The 19,419-nt window shown below is 51.1% G+C and overlaps 1 protein-coding gene across 9 annotated transcripts in view; it reads right to left on the reverse strand.

The window, feature by feature from the left end:
- TRAPPC12 (trafficking protein particle complex subunit 12) overlaps positions 1–19,419 on the reverse strand; it is a 72,165-nt gene that overhangs the window by 22,860 nt on the left and 29,886 nt on the right. For 7 of the 9 annotated variants that reach the window (XR_006608087.1, XM_004745732.3, XM_004745731.3 and 4 more), the window contains exons 5-6: positions 18,892–19,030; positions 4,296–4,408 (exon numbers count right to left, since the gene is read on the reverse strand). Coding sequence is in view for 7 of the 9 variants with exons in the window: in XM_004745732.3 (XP_004745789.3) it covers positions 4,296–4,408; positions 18,892–19,030 (252 nt within the window). In the remaining 2 variants the exon portion in view is untranslated. Of the gene's footprint in view, positions 1–285; positions 435–4,295; positions 4,409–18,891; positions 19,031–19,419 lie in introns of all 9 variants that reach the window. The other 2 variants (XR_006608088.1, XM_045084927.1) reach the window with 1 other exon arrangement.

Consider the following 19,419-nt stretch of genomic DNA (forward strand, 5'->3'; position numbering starts at 1 on the left):
GGGTGTTTGACCTCTGGCACAGCCGGGGGCGGGGGGAGGCTGAGAGACCCAGGAAGGAGCACAGAGCATGCCGGGAACCGTGCTGGCCAACAGCCTCTGGTTTAAATCTTTCCTTGGGTTTCCCACTGGCTGTGATGGACTCAGAAAACCAGCCTGCTAGTGTTGGATGGGACCTCCGAGTCCGGGGGCCTAATCTCTGACCTCTCGTCTGCGAGGGGAAGGCCAAGGACCACGGGCCGCGCCAAGAGCAGACCTGTGCACAAGTGATCCAGCCACAGAACTAACCTGAACCCACCAAGGCCACGCTGTCCCAAGAGTGCTGTGCTGGCTTCTCCTATTTTCAGATTTTGTCCGTCTTGAGTAAATGAACTCTGGCTTGAACACAGACCTCCTGCCAGGTAATTCTGCATGACCAGGATGTACTGACGAGAGGCCTGAACAGAACACGGTGGGGTAAGACAAGCACTTGCCCAGGACGCTTGCAGAGGACACAGGTGTACGGTCTCCACCCCGCTCCCCCTGCCATGCACAGCAGGTGCCCAGACAGACCTGCCAGGTGAACGAGCCCAGTCAGAAACATCCTGACGCACAGCTGGGTCAGACACAAACCTCTCTTAAACCCCACGTGTGAGTGACATCATACGTCACACACGCAACAGTGTTGTATGCGGCTGATGAATCACTGAACTCTCCTACCTCTCTGCAAATGGTAATACAATACACGTTACATAAACAAACTTAAAAAAAAAAGTATAGTCTTCCAAAAAAAGAGAAAGGGAAAAGACAAACCTCTTCGGGCTCCAGAGTGCCTGGGGGGCATATCCAGTCGGAACCAGCCTCCCTGTGTATGGGGCCAGCGGGCGAAGGGAAGGGGCACCTGTAGGGGAGCCACGGGGCCGCCCAGCAGGAGAGGAAGCTCACCCAGGGGGATTATCTGGCGATGGAGAGACTCAAAATCCGGCATCTCCTCCTAATCACACTAGAGGGAATGATCTGATCTTCTGTTGATGTCGCTTGGTGCTTTCTACATAATTGTTACTTCCCAACCAAGAACAATTCAGAAAGCACTTCTGAATCTCATCAGCCTTTGGAGCCAGTATTATGAATGACAACTGTCGCTATACAATATAATTTGCTTTGATTCCGGAACGTTTTAAACCATTATCTTGTTAAAGACTGTGCCAGTGTCCCTGTGAGGCACAAGGCAGGGGCCCGCAGCATCTGCAGGACTCGTGGATGGTCCGCCACACTCAAGGGCACGTGATGCTTACACAGGAGAGTACATCCCAGCTTCTGATCGACCGGTAACACTAAAGAAGAATCACATGCCAGCAGACTGGACAAGCTAGGTGAAATGGATAAATTCCTAGAAACATACACTCCTCCAAGACTGCATTGGCAAGAAACAGCAGATCCGAACAGACCAATTACCAGTAATGAAACTGAATCGGTAATCAAGCAACTCCCAACACACGCAAGTCTAGGATCAGACGGCTTCACAGGTGTATCCCACCAAACGTTTTAAAAAGAGCACATATCTTTCTCCAACGATTCCATAAAACTGAAGAGGAAGGAACACTTCTAAGCTCATTCTACGAGGCCAGAATTACCCTGATACCCAAATCAGACAAAGACACCACGGAAGGAGAAAAACAAAAAAGAAAGTCTCAGGCCAACATCTCTGATGAACACAGATACCAAAGTCCCCAACAAAGTACGAGCAAACGGAATTCAACTATACAGTGGGAGGGTCACACGCTGTGAGCAAGTGGGAAGCAGTCCGGGGTGCAATACCCCGAGTCCGTCAACGCGACAGGCCACGCGCACGAAGGAGGACCCGCGATGTCCCCACAGATGCAGAAGCAGCATGTGACACAACGTCCGTTTACGATAAAGACTCTCAACGAAGTGGGTACAGAAGGAGTGACCTCAACAGGAGGACGGCCACGTGCGACAAGTCCAGAGCTAACGTGCTCGGTGGTCACGTACTGAGAGCGCTCCCTCTGAGACGAGGAGGAAGCCAAGGCTGCCCGCTCTAGCCATTTTCACTCAACCTATTATTGGAAGTCCCTGCTGCAGCAATCAGACAAGAAATGACAGGCCTCCAAATCGGAAAGAACTAAAGCTGCCACTATTCACAGATGACACGATCCCGCACACAGGAAACCCTAAAGCATCACCTGGAAACTATTAGACCCAATAAATGAAGTCATTAAACTTACAGGATACAAAATCAGTATGTGGAAATGTGCTGCATTTGTATGCAAGAATAACAAATTATCAGAAAGAGAAATTAAAAAAATAACCCCATTCACAACTACATAAAAGAGAATAAAATACCCACGAATAATTTTAGCTGCGAAGGTGAAAGCCCTGCACTCAGGGAGCTGGGAGACAGCGACGAAAGGAACCGGCGATGGTGCGAGAATCGGAGAGACTCTATGCTGAGGCCCAGAAGAGTCCTGTCGAAATCCCCAACGGATCGACGCAATTCCTACCGAAACACCGATGGCACTTCTCGCAGAGCTAGAATAAGCGACTTATAATTCATACGGAAACAGAGAAGACCCCCAGCCAAAGCAGTCTTGAGAAAGAGAACAAAGCTGGAGGAATCACAGTCCCTGGTTTCTTACACGAGAAGCTTAATAGCCCCAACGGTCTGGTCCCGGCACAAGAAGAGACACACAGAGCAATGCGGTCGGACAGAGCTGAGGACGCAAGCCGTCCTTCTACGGTTACTTTATCTGCGACAAAGGCCACAAGCATACGCAACGGGGAAGAGACAGTCTTTCCGATCACGGTCAGGAAAACCGGACAGCCACATGTGGAAGAATGAAACCAGACTACCTTCTTAGACCAGACAGAGAAATGAATTCAAAATGGATAGAGACTTCCATGTAAAAACTGAAACCATAAAACTTCTAGAATAAAACATAGGCAGGAAGCTCTCTGACACTAGTACTAGTGATATTTTTGGGGATCTGTCTCCTTAGGCAAGAACAAAAAAAAAAAACCCCAAAATAAACAAATGGGACTATATCAAACTAAAATGCTTTTGCAAAGCGAAGGAAATCAGCAAAACCTGAATAGGTAACCTACTGAACAGGAGAAGGTATTTGCAAATGATGCCTCTGATATCCAAAATATATAAAGAGCTCAGAAAAGTCAATGTAAAAAAACTCAACCAGGTAGAGGGCCCGAACAGACCAGTTTTCTAAAGAAGACGTGGGGACGGCCAACGGGCACATGGAAAGAGGCGCCGCGTCCCTCACCGTCGTGGAAATGCACGCCAACACCACAACGCGGTGTTACCTCACACCTCTCAGAACGGCCGGTATCAAAGGCGAGAAAAAACAAGGGTCGGGAGGGCGTGAAGAAAGCGGCACCGTGTGCGTCGCCGGAGGAGCGCAAGCGGGTGCAGCCGCTCTGGAAAACAACATGGAGGTTCTTCAAAAAATTAAAAACAGAGTTAGTGTACGATCCAGCAAGCTTGCTTTTGGGCACTTATCTGAGGAAAATGAAACCGTGAATTCAAAAAGACGTGTGCCCCTCTGTGTTCACTACAAGACCGTGTATGCTAACAGTCCACGCGTGGCAGCCACCTGCATGTCGGTCGGCGGACGAGCAGGTAAAAACGGTGCGGCGCGGACACACGACAGAGTACTACTCAGCTGTCGGGGAGTGAAAGCTTGCCGTCTGCGGCATGGGTGGCTCTACGGACGGGGATCCGAGTGAAAGAAGTCAAAGAAACACTATGCCGTCACCCACATGTGAAATCTAAAAAACAAAACGAACAAAACAGAAGCAGACTCAGACGCAGAGAACAAACTGACAGTTGCCAGAGGGAGGGGAAGACCAGAACAGGTGACACGGACCAAGAGGGGTAAACCCTCAGGTGGACAGTAACTAAGACACAGGCAGCTAACGGACAGCACAGACAACAGCCAGCGTCACCGTCACAGCGTTCCACGGCGAGGATTCCCTAATGTCCACAGCCGCTGAGTCCCTGCGTGGTACCCCCGAGACAGACGCAATACTGTGTGGCCATCGTCCCTCCACAACAGCAACAACTAAGGAACAAGGATCTCGGGCCCCAAGTGTTGCCAAAAAACACTCACTGTCCCCTAAAGCGATTTCAGCGAGAACAAAGCGTACGGGTCAGGGTGCACTGGGGCCCCCTTTCTGGGGCAGCGGCGACGGCAGTCGTCGGGAGGGGCTGAGCAGGAAGGGATGCGGTGCGCACTCTCCGTCGGGGGGGAGGGGGACAAAGCAGCCGGCCACGGAGCCATCGCTACCTTGCTGCAGACGGCCTTCACTCTGTGGAGCCTGTCCAGGGTCTCCTGCGGATTCCCCAGGTACTGCTGAAGCTCCGCGTGCAGGATCCGCATGGAGAAGGGGACCATGGAGCCTGGAATCAGAATCAGAGTTGAGTCAGTCCGCGGTCCTTCTGCACGCTTCCATACCTCACACACTTCAAGGAGGGAACAGCCAATGTCCCCGCAGACGGGCCGACACAATCCCTGCATTTCTTGGTAAAATATCTAACGATGCCAGTGATAAAATACCTGCCGGTTTTCTCAGTAAAGCCGTGTAGACGTACGTTCTAGACAACGGCCAGAGGAGAAAGGCAGAGGTCCCTACTGTTGCCGAAGCTGTGCTTTAACTAGGGGCTGCCTCCTCCTCCAGTAAAAGAAGCCGCAAAACACTCAAGGATTTCTGAAATGCGTTTTTGGTATGACAAGCTCAAGCGGGAGGCTGCTGACTTAGGCTGGCGTCCCTAGAAGGAGACCCCGAAAGGATGCTCTGCGAGCACGTGAGGATGAGGCAAGGAATGCGAGTGAAGGGGAGTCTCGGGCCCAGGTCGAGGCTGGAGCTTAGCCTGACTCGGTGACGTGTGAGTGCGTGTACACGTGTGTGCGTGCCCGCGTGTGTGTGTGGCTCTGGGCAAAGGCTCTGTCACAGGTGCCCGACAGCAGGCAAGGGAGCTGCACATGAAAACTCCGCCCCCAGGCCCGGCCCCCGGGGACCGTCGGCGAGCGAGCTGCGGGGGGACAGGGCAGCTCTCCGAAGAAGGGCTGCCCCCGAAGTGACCTGAGATGGTGTCTGGTTGTGGCTACGTCTCCCAGGATGAGGGGATGTCTTTATTGATGCCATATCTCTTCTCCCAGGACTGGAATCTGACATACGGTCTGTACACGAAGTACATAAAACCATTAAATAACCAACAGCCTGCGCTGCTCACACAGGAGATAATGGACGTGCAGGGGGCAACACGGGGCGACCCTGCAGAGTCAGAGGAGGCTCTTCCAGCAGACTAGAGGGAAATGTCTGCGTGCGAAGTACAGTCTGGAGACGGTCAGCAAACAAGCTACAGGACACCTGCCGGCGACTCAGCCTCGCCGTCCTCTGCACGCCCGCCGGACCGCTAATCGCCAGGGCGAGTGCACCGCGAGCCACACCACGAGCTGCCCCTTCCTGGACATGCCGGGACACTCGGTAGCGTTTAACGAAGACGGAAGGAAGACCTACAGGGAAGTCAGAAACAAGGAACTCCGCAAACTGCAGCTTCTGCGGCGATTGTAAGTCCAGACAAAAGAAAGATGACAGTTACTGAATTTAAAAAAAAATTTTTTTAAAACACTAGAGCACTACATAATTCCTATGTCTGAAGAGGATGAATGACTGAATTTCCATTCTGAAATGAGCTGTCTCCGGTTCCTGGGAAGAAGCATCTTGACCGTGAGCATCACTCACTACAGGACTGCGCTACCCTGGCGGGCCACGCATTCATTGCGTCATTTCCAACCCTTCGTATGAAGTCAAGAGCAGGTGATAATCATTCCCGCGTGGGTCAGAATTCACCTGCAGACAGAGAACACCTCTAGAACTCTGTAAGTTCTGTAGGATAAGCACAGACACAACCTTCGACTGCACGTTCCCAAACCGGTTTGTAAATGAGCTGAATACAAGACGAGGCGGCAGAAGCACGAGCTGTGCCCACCACGAGTGCCCTCGCACCCGAGGACGTGTCTGCGGTTAAAAGGACATGCAAAGTCATTTGGAGCTAAATGAGAGTTAAAGTACAACTTATCAAAATTTGTGAGATGCTGCAAAAGCAGTGCTAGGAGGGCATTTTACAGCATTAGATGAATATATTTGAAAAGAAAGAAAATCTCAAAATCCGCATGTTCCACCTTAGAATACTAGAGAGAGGCATGCAATATAGAAGAAAAAGAAAATAAAAATTAGAGCACATTTCAATGGGCACTGAAAACACGAAATCAACAGAGAAAACCAATAAAACTCAAAGTTGTTTTTTTGATAAAATTACTAAAACTGATAAGCCTCTAGCCAGGCTAACAAAGAAATGAAAGAGAGGACATGAATTACTAATATCAGAAATATAAGAGAGGTCATTACTACTGATTACATGGACATTAAAAAGATAATAAAGGAATACCATGAGGAACTCCATGACCACAAATTTTGTAACCTAGATAAAACGGACTAATTCCCTCAAAGATACAATTTAATAATAATCACACAAAAAGGAAGAGATAATCTGAATAGGCCAATTATCTACTTAAAAATTAAACCAAGAAATAATAACCTTTCAAAACAGAAAGCACCAGGCCCAGATGGTTTCACTGGTGAACTTCACCAACCATTTAGGGAAGAAATGATACCAATTCTCTCCACTCTGTTCCAGGAAATAGATGCAGAGGGGACACTGCCTCATCTATTCTATGAGGCTAGCAGAACGTTAATACCCAAACTAGACAATGACATCACAGGAAAAGAAAACTACAGACCAGTACGACTCAGGAATGCAGATACAGATATCATCAACAATCAGCAGATCAAATCCAATTAAACAGAATCCAACAAAAAATTAGCAAATTAAACCCAAAGGTGCATAAAAAGAATTATATACCATGACCAAGTGGGATTTATTCCAGCTACGAAAGCCCGGTCCAACACTCAAAAATCATTGTACCCCACCACATCAAAGAGGCTAAACAAGAAAAGGCCCATGGTGTACCAACAGATGCGAAAACCACATCTGACCAAATGCGTCGTGATAAAAACTCTCAGCAAAGGAACGGAGAACTTCCTCCACTTGATAAGGGACATCTACAGAAACCTATAGCTAACAACAGCCTTAGCGATGAGAAACTAAATGTTTTCCCCCTAAGATCCTGAAAGGATGTCCTCTTTTTACCACTCCTACTGCACATGATACTAGAAGTCCCAATTAATACAATAAGACCAAAAAAAAAAAAGGGAAAAAGGTGTATAGGTTAGAAAGAAGAAATAAAACTGTTTTTGCAGATTGTAACATCATCTACAGGGAAAATCCCAAAGAACTGATAAAAAACAAAAACGAAAACAAAAACAACCTTCCTCAAGAAATAAGCAAGTAAAGGAACAGATACAAGGTTAATCTGTAAGTCAACTGGTCTGACTTACACCAGCAATGAATAACTGAAATTTGAAATAAAAAGCACAAGAGCATTGGGGTGCCTGGGTGGCTCAGCCACTGAAGGTCATGGTCTCGGGGTCCTGGGATCCAGCCACGCGTCAGGCTCCCTCCCCAGCGGGGAGCCTGCTTTTCCCTCTTCCTCTGCTTCTCCTCCCCGCTGGCGCACTCTCTCTCAAATAAATAAATAAAATCTTTAAAAAAAAAAAAGAGAAAGAAATACTTCAAAACAAAAACAAAACAAAACAAAACAAAATCCCCAAACAGTACTATTTATGTTAACCCCAACATAAATAAAATAGGAAGATATAAATCTGGCAATACATGCACAAAGTGTTTATGAGGCAAATCAGAAGGCTCTGGCGAGAGAAGGCCGAGAAGAAGTGAATGACGGGAAAGTGCTCCCGGAACAGACAGGAAGACTCCGCAGTGCCGAGGTGTCCATCTCACAGCTTCATCTGCAGAACCAAAGCAATCACAGCCAAAGCCCCCTGCCTACTTGTGACCTCTCTCTATCAAATACAAAAATAAATAAAATCTTAAAAAAAAAAGAAATACTAAATATGGTAGCCAGTTATAATTGAAGGAGTGATATTAGTTCTCTATTCAAGATACATTTAATGGTTAAAGAGACCTTTGTGAGCTGACCTAAGTGCCTAACTAGGTATAGATTGAATTTTACGGAAAATACTTTCTAAGTACTGGCTACTTTGTACATGAACTTGTGGAGTGCCACTGGTGAAGCAAGCAGTCTGCTCATAGTTAAACCAAAGAAAAGTGGTCTGCAGTTTGATGAATGTTATAAAAATGTTTTTGTATAAAAAAATTTTCTTTATGGTATATGAGAAGCTGCAAAGTTCACGGCTTCAAATGAAATATTTACTTTTAGCTGAAGGAGACGAAAAGTAAATTAAAATTAAAGATACGCAGGCAGGTAGAGGAAGATATCAACAGATTTCGGAAAGCAATCAGACACCCGAGGGAACTCAAAGCTAAGGGAACCCCTATGGAATATGGGGAAATGCACGGAACCCCACTTCTCAGCATGGTCCTTCCCCCAACTGCTGACTGGGGCTCTGTGGGGACCTACCTTGTGAGACCCTGTCTCCGCCTAGGCTCCGGGGGCCCTGAGCGCGCAGGAACACTGAAAAAGCCCTGCTCCAACCCACGACCTCCCTGACGTGAGTTTAAAGCGTCCCAGCCCCAGGGCCACCCAGCTGCCATCTGCACCTGCCTGGACGTGCCTGCACACGCCCAGCCCCGACTGGCCGTCAGCATCACAATATCCATCACACACCGCATGGTGCAAGTCTCCCTCCTTAGCTACATGATGTTTCCCCGCTATTGGCTGCTCTTTCTAGGACAAATACAAGGTGTTCAGAGGTGGACCGGGGCGAGGAGATGGGAGAGTGCAGAACCGTGAGTGCATGTGAGCCCTGCTGGGCACGTCCGTGCGTCGGCCCCTGTGCGCAGAGCCGGCCCGGGGAAGAGGCGACCCACACTCCTGCCCCCAATGTAGGGTTTCTCGGCTCCCTTCGGTCCTGCATCTGCACAGCAGCTCACAGCGGCTTTCTCGTGGCGGGGGGGTAAGACAGAATTCACCCACGTCTTCCTTGAATGTGGGGACACACATAAAATCACAAAACTAATACTAGTGAAGCAAAAATTCTTTTATGTTAAGAAAAAACACAGCATGTTATTTTAGAACTACTAACACGTGCTCCCTTGCCCTGATGTAACAGTGAGAGGGAACAACTCGGCGGAGTCCCGGATCCCCTGCCGCCATGAGGCCTCTGTCCCCCGCTTCTCCCGTGCAGACAGGATGTGCCTGGGGTTCTGGGGCAGAGAGGGCACTGCTGTCCACTCGGGCTGGCAGTACTGCGCCCTCTGGGCGCGGCCTGCGGACCTCTCTGTCCCTGCTCGTGTGCACCTGCCAGTCCTGTGCCCCTCGCAGCATGGGCACCACACTGTCGGCAGAGAGCCTCGGGCGGGGTGGCCGCAGGTCGCACTCAACGTGGCTCCCGGTGACACGAATCTGGGTGTTTGGACTTTTAAGGAAAAGCACATCAAAGCACCTTTACCTGGTTGCCTTAGTCCGGCCAGACCCCACCTCCGGTGTCTGACGCTGGGACTCCGTGAAACCCTCAAGGCTGAGGGGTGCTGAGTGCTGAAATGTGCACGCTTTTCCCACGAGCCCGAGGCCTCTCTCCTGCAGGGACAGCGTGCCTTGAAATACAGGGCTAGTCAGTATCTATGAGGACAAATCATTCCCAGTGGATCTGTTTTTCTAGAAGATTCCCAAGTATAGTCACGCCCTAACTCCAGGCTGCTGGAAGCATTCTCATTAATCATTTAGGAAACATTAAATGAAAATACTCCTATCAAATTCATTTCCGAGGGTCCTTTGCCATGCAGCGAGCCCACACTGCGAAGCACAGAGGCAGAGAGGACTCAGAAATGAAGCAGGCCTCATGCTGGGCAGAGAACAGACTCAGACAAGTGGAGACACTTAGCTTCTCTGTGCAGGGGGTGCCCCTTCCTTCAGTAGCACAACTCTGCCGTGTGCTGGGCAGATGGGCGTCCTCGGGACAGGGCAGGGCTTCTGGGACGGGGCCACCCTGCCGTGAGGCCCAGCTGTGCAGACGCCCAGCAGAGCACCTACAGGGGACGCACGGGCCCTCTGGCCTGCACTAACAGCACACAATCGGAGGACTCTGCCCGGGCATTACGGCGCTGCACGTGTTTCCCCGGACATCTCCCTTGGCTCTGCTGGTCTTGCCTTGTTCTCGATTCTCCGACAGCCTGAGGAGGAGCCGCACCCCTGGCGTCTCTTCTTTCACTGCCCAGTTATTGGGACACGGGGCGCTGGATGGCTCTGGCTGACAAAGAACGTGGTGTCCCCGCCTTCACTGTAAGAACAGTCCTCAACAAAACTGCCCGCACCTTCAATGCTGCATTGTGTTAAAAGATTATTTATTTACTTGAAAGAGAGCCAGCTCAGAGGCACATCAGCAGGGGGAGGGGCATAAGGAGACGCACCCCCCTCACCGAGCAGGGACCCTGACAGGGGACTTGATCTCAGGACCTTGAGATCATGACCCAAGCCGAAGGCAGACGCTTCACTGACTGAGCTACTCAGGTGCCCCTGGCTCTGCATTTTAAATTACAAAGTCCCACAAGCAAACGGAGCATCTCCTGAAGTTTCCCGGTGATTTATTAGGTAAACGGGAAATCCAGGGCCGTTCTGGTGCACAAGCCACCGACATGCCGCCTCCACGGGAGTCTGGGAGGGCTGTGTGTGACCCGGTCTGTCACTGCAGCCGTTCTTGAGTGAGACAGGCTCAGGGGTGATCTTTTTTTTAAACAATCTTTTTTAAAAATTTTATTTATTTATTTGACAGAGATCACAAGTAGGCAGAGATGCAGGCAGAGAGAGAGGGAAAGCAGGCTCCCCGCTGAGCAGAGAGCCCGATGCGGGGCTCGATCCCAGGACCCTGAGATCATGACCTGAGCTGAAGGCAGAAGCTCTACCCACTGAGCCCCCCAGGTGCCCCGGGTCAGGGGTGTTCTAATGATAGCAATGGAACCCCAAATGGAACACTTCCATGTCTATAAGGATTTCTTCTAGGAAAAGACTGGAAATGCCAAAGTTTATTAAAATGAAGAGCCTGTGAAAAGAAGTAAAATTAATAACCAGCTTGCTCAGAGTGAGGAAAATAGGCATCGAATGATAAATGCCCAAGAGCTCTGGCAAAAACTGGAAATGTGACCTGAGCAAAAGAGGTGAACTCCAAGAGGTGAACTAATTTTGTCACAGAAAACAAAACGAGACGTTTGAAGCACGCTGAGCAATCAGTTCTGAGCCATCATGTATGGTGACGCGCTGGAGAAGAGCTTTCAGATGTGGACTGGGAACCAGAAATGTGAACCACGTGACTCCGGAGAGAAGCAGAGGACGAGAGACCAGTGACGATCCACCTTCACTTCCGGAGGAGGGCGGAGGTGAGGAAGGGTAAGAGGGCAGTGCCCAAGTCAAGTGTCTGCCTCAGCAGTTTCGGTCTGACTTGGCACCTGTCAGGACTCAGTCCCGAAATACGATTTCATAGGACACCATCGTACGCAGCTCTAAGAATTCCCACTCAGCACACAGACCTAGACTCTGTATGAGAGGAGCTGCTGTGTTTATTTATTTTAAAGATGTTATTTACTTATTTGACAGACAGAGATCACAAGCAGGCAGAGAGGCAGGCAGGCAGGGGTGGGGGAAGCAGGCTTCCGGCTGAGCAGAGAGCCCGATGCGGGGCTGGATCCCAGGACCCTGGGATCATGACCCAAGTGAAGGCAGAGGCTTTAACCCACTGAGCCACCCAGACACCCTGCCTCTGCGTTTCTTAAGCACCACACTAAGCAGCATCAAAATACACTTTATTTCCCACCTTTGGCTTCAAAGTTTTCCTCCAGACGCAGAGAAAGTTGAGTGAACTCTTTAATGTCGAGAAGCACTTTGAAAACCCAAAGCGCCGTGTAAGCTTTGCCCGCCCACTTTCATCACGGCTCTTTCTTTTGAACAAGAGAGAGAATTCCACACAGCGGATTAAAAAGGTGGTGCTGGGACGCTGGGCAATTTCACTGTCCGACAAGTCGCGGATCTAAACGATGGAGACCCCACCCGCGTCGGGGATGCACACTTCAGTGTTTGTGCAGATGCACACACAACATGAGTGATACACAGCACGAGCCCCAACGTAACCATCAACAGCTGTCAACCACGTGCTGACCCTGGTTCATCCACTGTCACAGACACGCCACACCAGAACAAGACGTTAGTGAAGAGACACAATGAATGATCTCGTTGCGTCATCCGTAGGTACAACCCCCGCCTACAAGTCTCATGAAGACAAGCCCTTCAGAGGGCAGAGCAGTGTGCTCCAGGATTAACAATTACAGACTAAATATGATTTAATTAAAAGCAAATTAAAGAGAGAAGGTGATTACAAGCATACAAAGAACGACTCTCCAAAGGGAAACCGTGTGCAGGGTCTGGACAGGTGTGCTAAACCCTATCACTCCCAGTCATTCCTCAGTGGTCAACATTAAAGACAAAAAACAAAAACATTCTTAATCTTGGCAAGAGGCTGGGGCCCACAACCCCCTTGCCATTTCCTCTTGCAACCCCTGCCGCAAAAGATGGGGTGGCAGTGGGCTTCCAGAGGAGGCTGACTGCTCCCGGCGTGTGGAGGGAGTCGTGGGGCGGCTGTCTACGGGGTCAAGGAGGTCGGACCCATGTGGGAATGCTCACGAAGCCGAATGCGCACCCCGTCTGTTCCCATTACAGAAAGCTGAGGCGGCAGGGAGCCGGGGGTCAGGGAACGTTCGGGGAACACGCGAGGAACGGTCTGTGACAGCGCCTGACACACAGCCCGGGGAGCTCTGCGTCGCCTCGGCCCTCCGAGGCTCCGGGCCCTGGGCGCGTGAGCTGCTACACACTCTCTCTTCCACTAACCCGCCTCGTAAAGCTACTTCCACGTCCCCAGGATGGTCACAGCAACCATGCACAGGGGCTCAGAGAGGAGAATGTTCCAGAAAGCTGTGTGGTGGGCGCTTCGCCTGTTCCAGCCTGCCTGGTCCGGTTCCCCACTACTTCGGACACAGCAGCACGTGGAAGCAAGGTGAGGACACTCCGAAACGTGACAGGCTGCGGACGTTTGTACGTCGAAATTACAGTATCTTCTAGCGCTGGAAACAGTACTCCCGGAGCAGGAGAGGATGTTCGCAAGAGTCACAAAAGGCAAAAGATTAAATACTCGCAATATGTGAGGAACTGCGACAGGCCGGCAGCAGAAGACAACCGACGGGAACCCAGACCCGCCTGGGAGTGAGCCCTGCAGAGGAAGCCCCAGCGGCCGCTTCCGCGTACAAAAGGCATTTCACGCAGGAGCATGACGCTGAAGAGTGAGGTCAGACCTTCAGAGCCACCAGACGGAAGCCTGGCCAGTAATGACGGATTCACAGGTGCGGGAACAAGACCTCTTAAGGCTGTGGCGTTGGGAGTGTGAATCACCACAGCTGCTTCGGAAAGCAATCTGGCTACTTCTCGTAACACTGAAAATACAGGGCGCTTGGGGGGCCCAGGCGGTTAAGCGGCTGCCTCCGGCTCAGGTCATGGCCCCGGGGTCCTGGGATCGAGCCCCACGTCGGGCTCCCTGCTCGGCGGAGAGCCTGCTTCTCCCTGTCCTGCCACGCGCCTATTTGTGCGCACGCTCTAAGCAATAAATGAAATCTTAAAAAAAAATTTGAAAATACAAACGCCATGCAGCCAGGTAGTGGCACTTTTAACGTGTGCCTTAGAGACGCGCAAGAATGTGTGCACAGGGATGCGACCAAGGACAGTTGTTCAGGACTGTCACGCATGTCACTCCCGGAAGTGGAACCTCCGACGAGTCCCTCTGTAGGATGTGGACGGAAGCGGACAACGTTCTGTGGGAGAATGCAAGCGAAGAAAGGTGTGCGTGCCGTGTGCGCTTACAACGTCTCCAGACACGTTCACGCGTCTGTGTGCACACGTGTGCGTGCCGTGTGCGCTTACAACGTCTCCAGACACATTCACGCGTCTGTGTGCACACGTGTGCGTGCCGTGTGCGCTTACAACGTCTCCAGACACGTTCACGCGTCTGTGTGCACACGTGTGCGTGCCGTGTGCGCTTACAACGTCTCCAGACACGTTCATGCATCTGTGTGCACACGTGTGCGTGCCGTGTGCGCTTACAACGTCTCCAGACACTTTCACGCGTCTGTGTGCACATGTGTGCGTGCCGTGGCATGAAAACAAGACTCATGAGCACACGTGACACACGCACGGGAGTGACTCCTCTGGGAGGGGAACGGGACTGAGGCACGTGAAAGGCCACGTCGGTAACGCATCCCCGAGCTTATTACACAAATAGCTGAGGTAAATGTGGAAAAAATGTTAATATTTATTAATTATTTGAGTGTTTAATAAAATTCCTTTTTGTATTTAAAAGTTGTTCAATTAATTGAACAAAGAAACTTGCCAATTAAGTACTTAATTGAGTATTTTTACTCAATTTACTAATTAAGTATTTAATTTCTCAATTAAGAAGTACTTAATTGCCAAATACTCAGTTTTGGCCGAATGAAGATGAGAAAGGCCTCAAAGCGGCGGCACCCCAGACTGGGTTTCCCAGGGACAGAAGTGGTAAGAATGGGGCAAACAGGAAGCGAGTGACACGGAAAGACCCAACGCGGCCAACCGTGCAAACCAACCCGTGCACCGGCGTCTCCAGGTCAGAGAGGGCCCTACAGGCCGGAGTTAGAGCTCACGGGAAGGGGACTTCTGCCTCAAAATCAGAGCGCTACGGAAAGAACGAACCTTACAATACACTATCTTTCTTTCTCTCTGCCCCTGGACGCAGAGGCCATGTGTCCCGTGGAGCTTGTCCCTTCGTTTGACAGCTTCTACCCTCACCACCAGCGCTGATCTTTGGAGTTTCCTGCACCTGGTGACAAGGACAGGGAGAGCTTGGTGGCCTAGTGTGCCCCTGAAGTGTCAACCCTGCTCAGGCCCCACTGCTTCGCTGCTCATCACCGGGTCTGGGCTCAAGCAACACTCTCCCCGGCTGTCGAAAGTGCGAGCGAGGGCCCGACGCAGCAGCTCCTCCTCTGACCTCTGAGGCCCTGAGCAACAGGGGCCAGCGGTGGCGTCTGACAGGAGGAGGAAGCAGTAAGGACGGGGCCTGGGGACAGGGTGGAGCCTGGGGTGGCTCAATGCTCTCCGCTGTTCAAGCAGGAGGCAGCGTTCAAACCCAGTAAGGGACAGTGTGGAGCTTCTGGAAACACACGCTCCACCCTGGAGACAGGCAGAAATTAGCTACGGAACAGCTAGACATGTATCAGACCACAATACTCTTCCTTTCTGGGATGAAAATTTAAAGAACAAAACAAAGCACTTCATAATTTTTACTCAGGACAAATTTGCTATGAATATTGTGAATGTGTAAAAATCATGCCTGATATTTAAATAAAATATATTAAAGCTTGTTCATAAAACTTATTTATTTGTTTATAGTGGTATCGCCTCCTCTTTAAAGCATATCTTAATGACTTGTTTTGCTTATATACTGCAAGTTAAAATGAAATGAATGAATCAAAATCCTGCATTTAAGCTTGTCACATCACAAAATGAGAAAAAAATTAGGAAACCGTCAGCATATTGCTGCGGACGAATGTTCACACACTTTAGCGATAACGTACGGAGGATTTATGTCTATTTCATAATTTAAATTAGCTGCTTAGTGATGCATGGCTACCATCTTCTCTTTATCCACATCCCAGTGCAATTTAATTTCCGGCAGAATCAGAAGCGTGTTTTCCTGGGGAATGTATGTCCTCCAAACTGAGGCTTGGGGTGACAGGGAGTGCCGCACCTGACCCTGAAGCCTCACACCTCAGTTTACAGGAAGCTCGGCACCAGCGGCACCAAGGCGCGCTCCTGAAAGCCGGGTGGAGAAGGGCAGGGGCTCCGGACTGCAGGACGGAGCAAGCATTACCATGGAGCACGCCAGCTACTGCGGTGCTCGCAGAGGAAAGGCTCGGGAGCAGCCCCGGCCAGCACAGGACTCACCCGACGTCTGGGCTCTTACTGGATCTTAAACCCCCACGGGGAACGCAGAGTAGCTGGTGGGCACGCAGTTGTACTGAACCTACTGTTCTCACAGACCTCAACAGGGGCGGAAACCAGAGCACTTGGGAAGCTGTGTGCTTTAGGGAGTCTAGGAGTTGAATCTCCCAAGAGATGGGCCTGTGTAGTCAAAGCTGAGTCTTGCCAGCTGCAGACGAGACACCCATCAACACCACTGCCAGTCCCCACATCTGCATGGGGGCAGCCTCCTGCCCCCAGCACGATCACGCCGTGGGGCGGGCCTGGAGGCCGCGCTCTGCCTGCATTCAGGCGGGGTGGGAAGAAACATTTTTTATGCTGAAGGAAAACATAGCTGTTCCTCGTAACTATGAGAATATCTTGTCCTTTTTTTTTTTTTAATTGTATTTATTTGCCAGAGAGAGAGAGCGTGGGAGAGCGAGCGAGCCAGAGTACAAGCAGGGGGAATGGAGGTAGAGGGAGAAGCAGGCTCCCCTCTGAGCAGAGATCCTGATGTGGGACTCGATCACAGGACCCTGAGATCATGACCTGAACCAAAGGTAGACACTCAATGTAGCATCCCCTATCGTGTCCTGTCTTGATTACCAAAGTCACCAGGCATCATTTATCAAGCAGAAATATACCCAAACACCCCCTTGGCCACTGCCCTTAACTCCTCCCTGGGCACCTTTCCTTCAGAGCCGTCAGAAGTGGCTAGAGACTGATCTCCTTCTGGGATGGAAGTTTGCTCGTCGCCTTCCAGACACGGGAGGGGGCTCAAATGGCCGGAAATCGTTCACCTGCGAGCTAGAGAAGTATCCCGCGAGCAACTAGGAGAAGGCCGCAGCCTCCGAACACCGTGGTCTCAAGCTCCATCGCACAGGATATGGGGCTCCCCACAGCCGGGCCCCCACAGACAGAGCCCACCAGCCCTCGGCCTCCTGGGGCTGCAGCATAGGAGGAGACGTGCTCAGAGACCCAGCCGGGCCCACAGCAGTCACAGTTCCTGCAGCGGTGGCGGCGCGGATGGGCGGTGGGCCTGGGCAGCCCCTGACCCACTTCTTCCACCTGGGGCGACACCAGAAGGCTGGGCTGTCCTCAGGAACACTGCTCCCAGTGGCTCCCAGCTTCCGTTGGGTCCCCGCCCCGACCTGACAGGCCACAGGCTGGGAAGACTTTTACAAGTTTGGGAGGGGCCTGCTGTCTCCTCCCCTCTGCGCCCACGTGCCACACTGCTTCATGTCCACCCTGTCAAGCTCGTCAAGCCAACCGGTCTGATTTCTACCCAGCTTTAGCTACAAAAACCCAGCTTTCCCATTCACTTCTCTTCTACAAGGGGTAGCTTCCCTTCGTCAGAAGGAAGACACAGGACTAACAACACTAGTGAGGCTAAAAGGCAGGAGAGCACCATGCTAGAAACCCCCTTCAAGCCTGGGCAGACTCGGTCACCTGCCTGGCTCCTGTACTCCCCTCACGGAGGGTAAACCCGATAAAGGAGAAAGCTTGCTCCTTCCCTGTGTCCCCCACTACAGAACCGGGATCCAAGTTTTAAGAGAAAACAGCACAAGAGGAAGCTGAGAAACGTGTTGTACTTCTGTCTCATGCGTTCACCTACTACTCATGTTAACCAGGTGAGATGCTGATGTAAGATCCCGACAACGCTATGGCCATCACGATCTTCGCTCTTCATCAGGCCTCTGTACTCTCTGCGCTGTACTCTATTTTCTCTCTGGCTCAGATTCTGTCTCCTGACAACCAGAACTTTGCTTTGTCCCTCCACAGTTACACCCCACAGATGCTGGCCAGCAGATCTCACAGAGGACGGCGGCCATCTACAGCGTGTTTCCGACGAACTAAGAACAGAACACGACAAAAGCCAACACTGTCATCACCACACCTTGCGTGTAAGACCTTGCCCAACTGCCACAAACGCCCTAGGAAGCATCAGCCCTGCTGTCCTGGTAAGGACGCCAGATACAGAGACGCCGATCACTTGCCCAGGGTCCCATGCGACTAAGCAGAGAGCAGGACTTACTAGGAAGCTAGACAGAGGAGCCCTGGCCTTCAGCCACTATGGCACAAGTCCTCCCGAAGCTGGCTTCCGCTTGACAGCAACATGGGATGGGTTTCGACAGATCTACAAGGTTCTCCATCAAGAGCCACTTGTTCTACCTCAAAGCTGCTCGTGCCCTGAAAGGCTCTCTGTCCTCTGTGCTCTCCCTTCCCCAGTCTGAGTTTCTTGCTCTCTGACAACCACCCTGTGCTGCCACCCAGAGTCTTCCAAATGATGGCTGGGGCCCGCTGGGGGGCTGCAACCAGGTTTTTGAGCACATTATCCACTTTAAAATCAGGCTGGAGACCAGCAGACAATGGCATGAAGTACTGTTGCAAGAACGTTGTTTTGTTTGTGTGTCTGCAGTAGTCAAGATGAAGATTACTGCGTACATGGCGGCACAGTCAGAAAGTCCGAACAAAAACCACCGCTCAGGTCTAACACCGAGTCTTGCCGCTGTCCCTCAGCAGGTGCCCGAGTAGGGCTGTTGGACAGGGAAGGGCTGCGTGGTGGGATGTCCAAGAAGCACGTCTAGAAAACTGAGTGAGGTTGTACCGTAAGTCAGGGCTCACTGCTAGGCTACTCACTTGGTTTTTCCAGACTGGATACGTTAGGGCAACGGAGGATGCTTACACTGTGTGAAGCAAAGCAAAGCAAAGCAAAACACATGCAAAGGCATAAGTATGAGCAGCACTGCCTTACCCCTTCGCCCTGGGTATACGTGAGGGTAGTACTCGTAATAGAGATCAGGCTGGTCTAGATTTCCAAAGGCCTCAAACTCCATCTCGGCATTCTGGAAAAGGCCCAGCTTCACCAGCAGTGCCAGCCTCACAAACCACAGCTAAAACACAGAATACAAGTGAAACAACGGGTTACCTATGAACGTCGGGTTCAGAAATTCCTACTCTGTACTAATCTGGCCGCAGAGCTTGATTCCCAGTATAACATAGCCTGCGCTCCGCTTCTTAGCACATGTGCCTAGTTACACGTTTATAAAACTTACTCTTGAGCTTAAGAAAAATGATGTACATGATTTTGTCTGATTTGGCCTCACCTGCCGACTGTTGCTGAGAATGGAATCCAGAGGGCGCGGGTGTGAGGGCGAGGGAGGGCTGGAAGAGGAGCCGGGCAGGAGGGCGGGCAGGGCGGGCAGGGCTGGGGGCGGACAGAGCAGCCTCGGGCAGGCGCTGCAGGGCAGGGAGTCGCCACAGCAGGAGGCAGAGGGGAGGC

This window comes from Mustela putorius, unplaced genomic scaffold (genome assembly GCF_011764305.1).
Source record: "Mustela putorius furo isolate JIRA1106 unplaced genomic scaffold, ASM1176430v1.1 tig00000813_pilon_pilon_pilon, whole genome shotgun sequence".
Taxonomy (NCBI): Eukaryota; Metazoa; Chordata; class Mammalia; order Carnivora; family Mustelidae; genus Mustela; species Mustela putorius.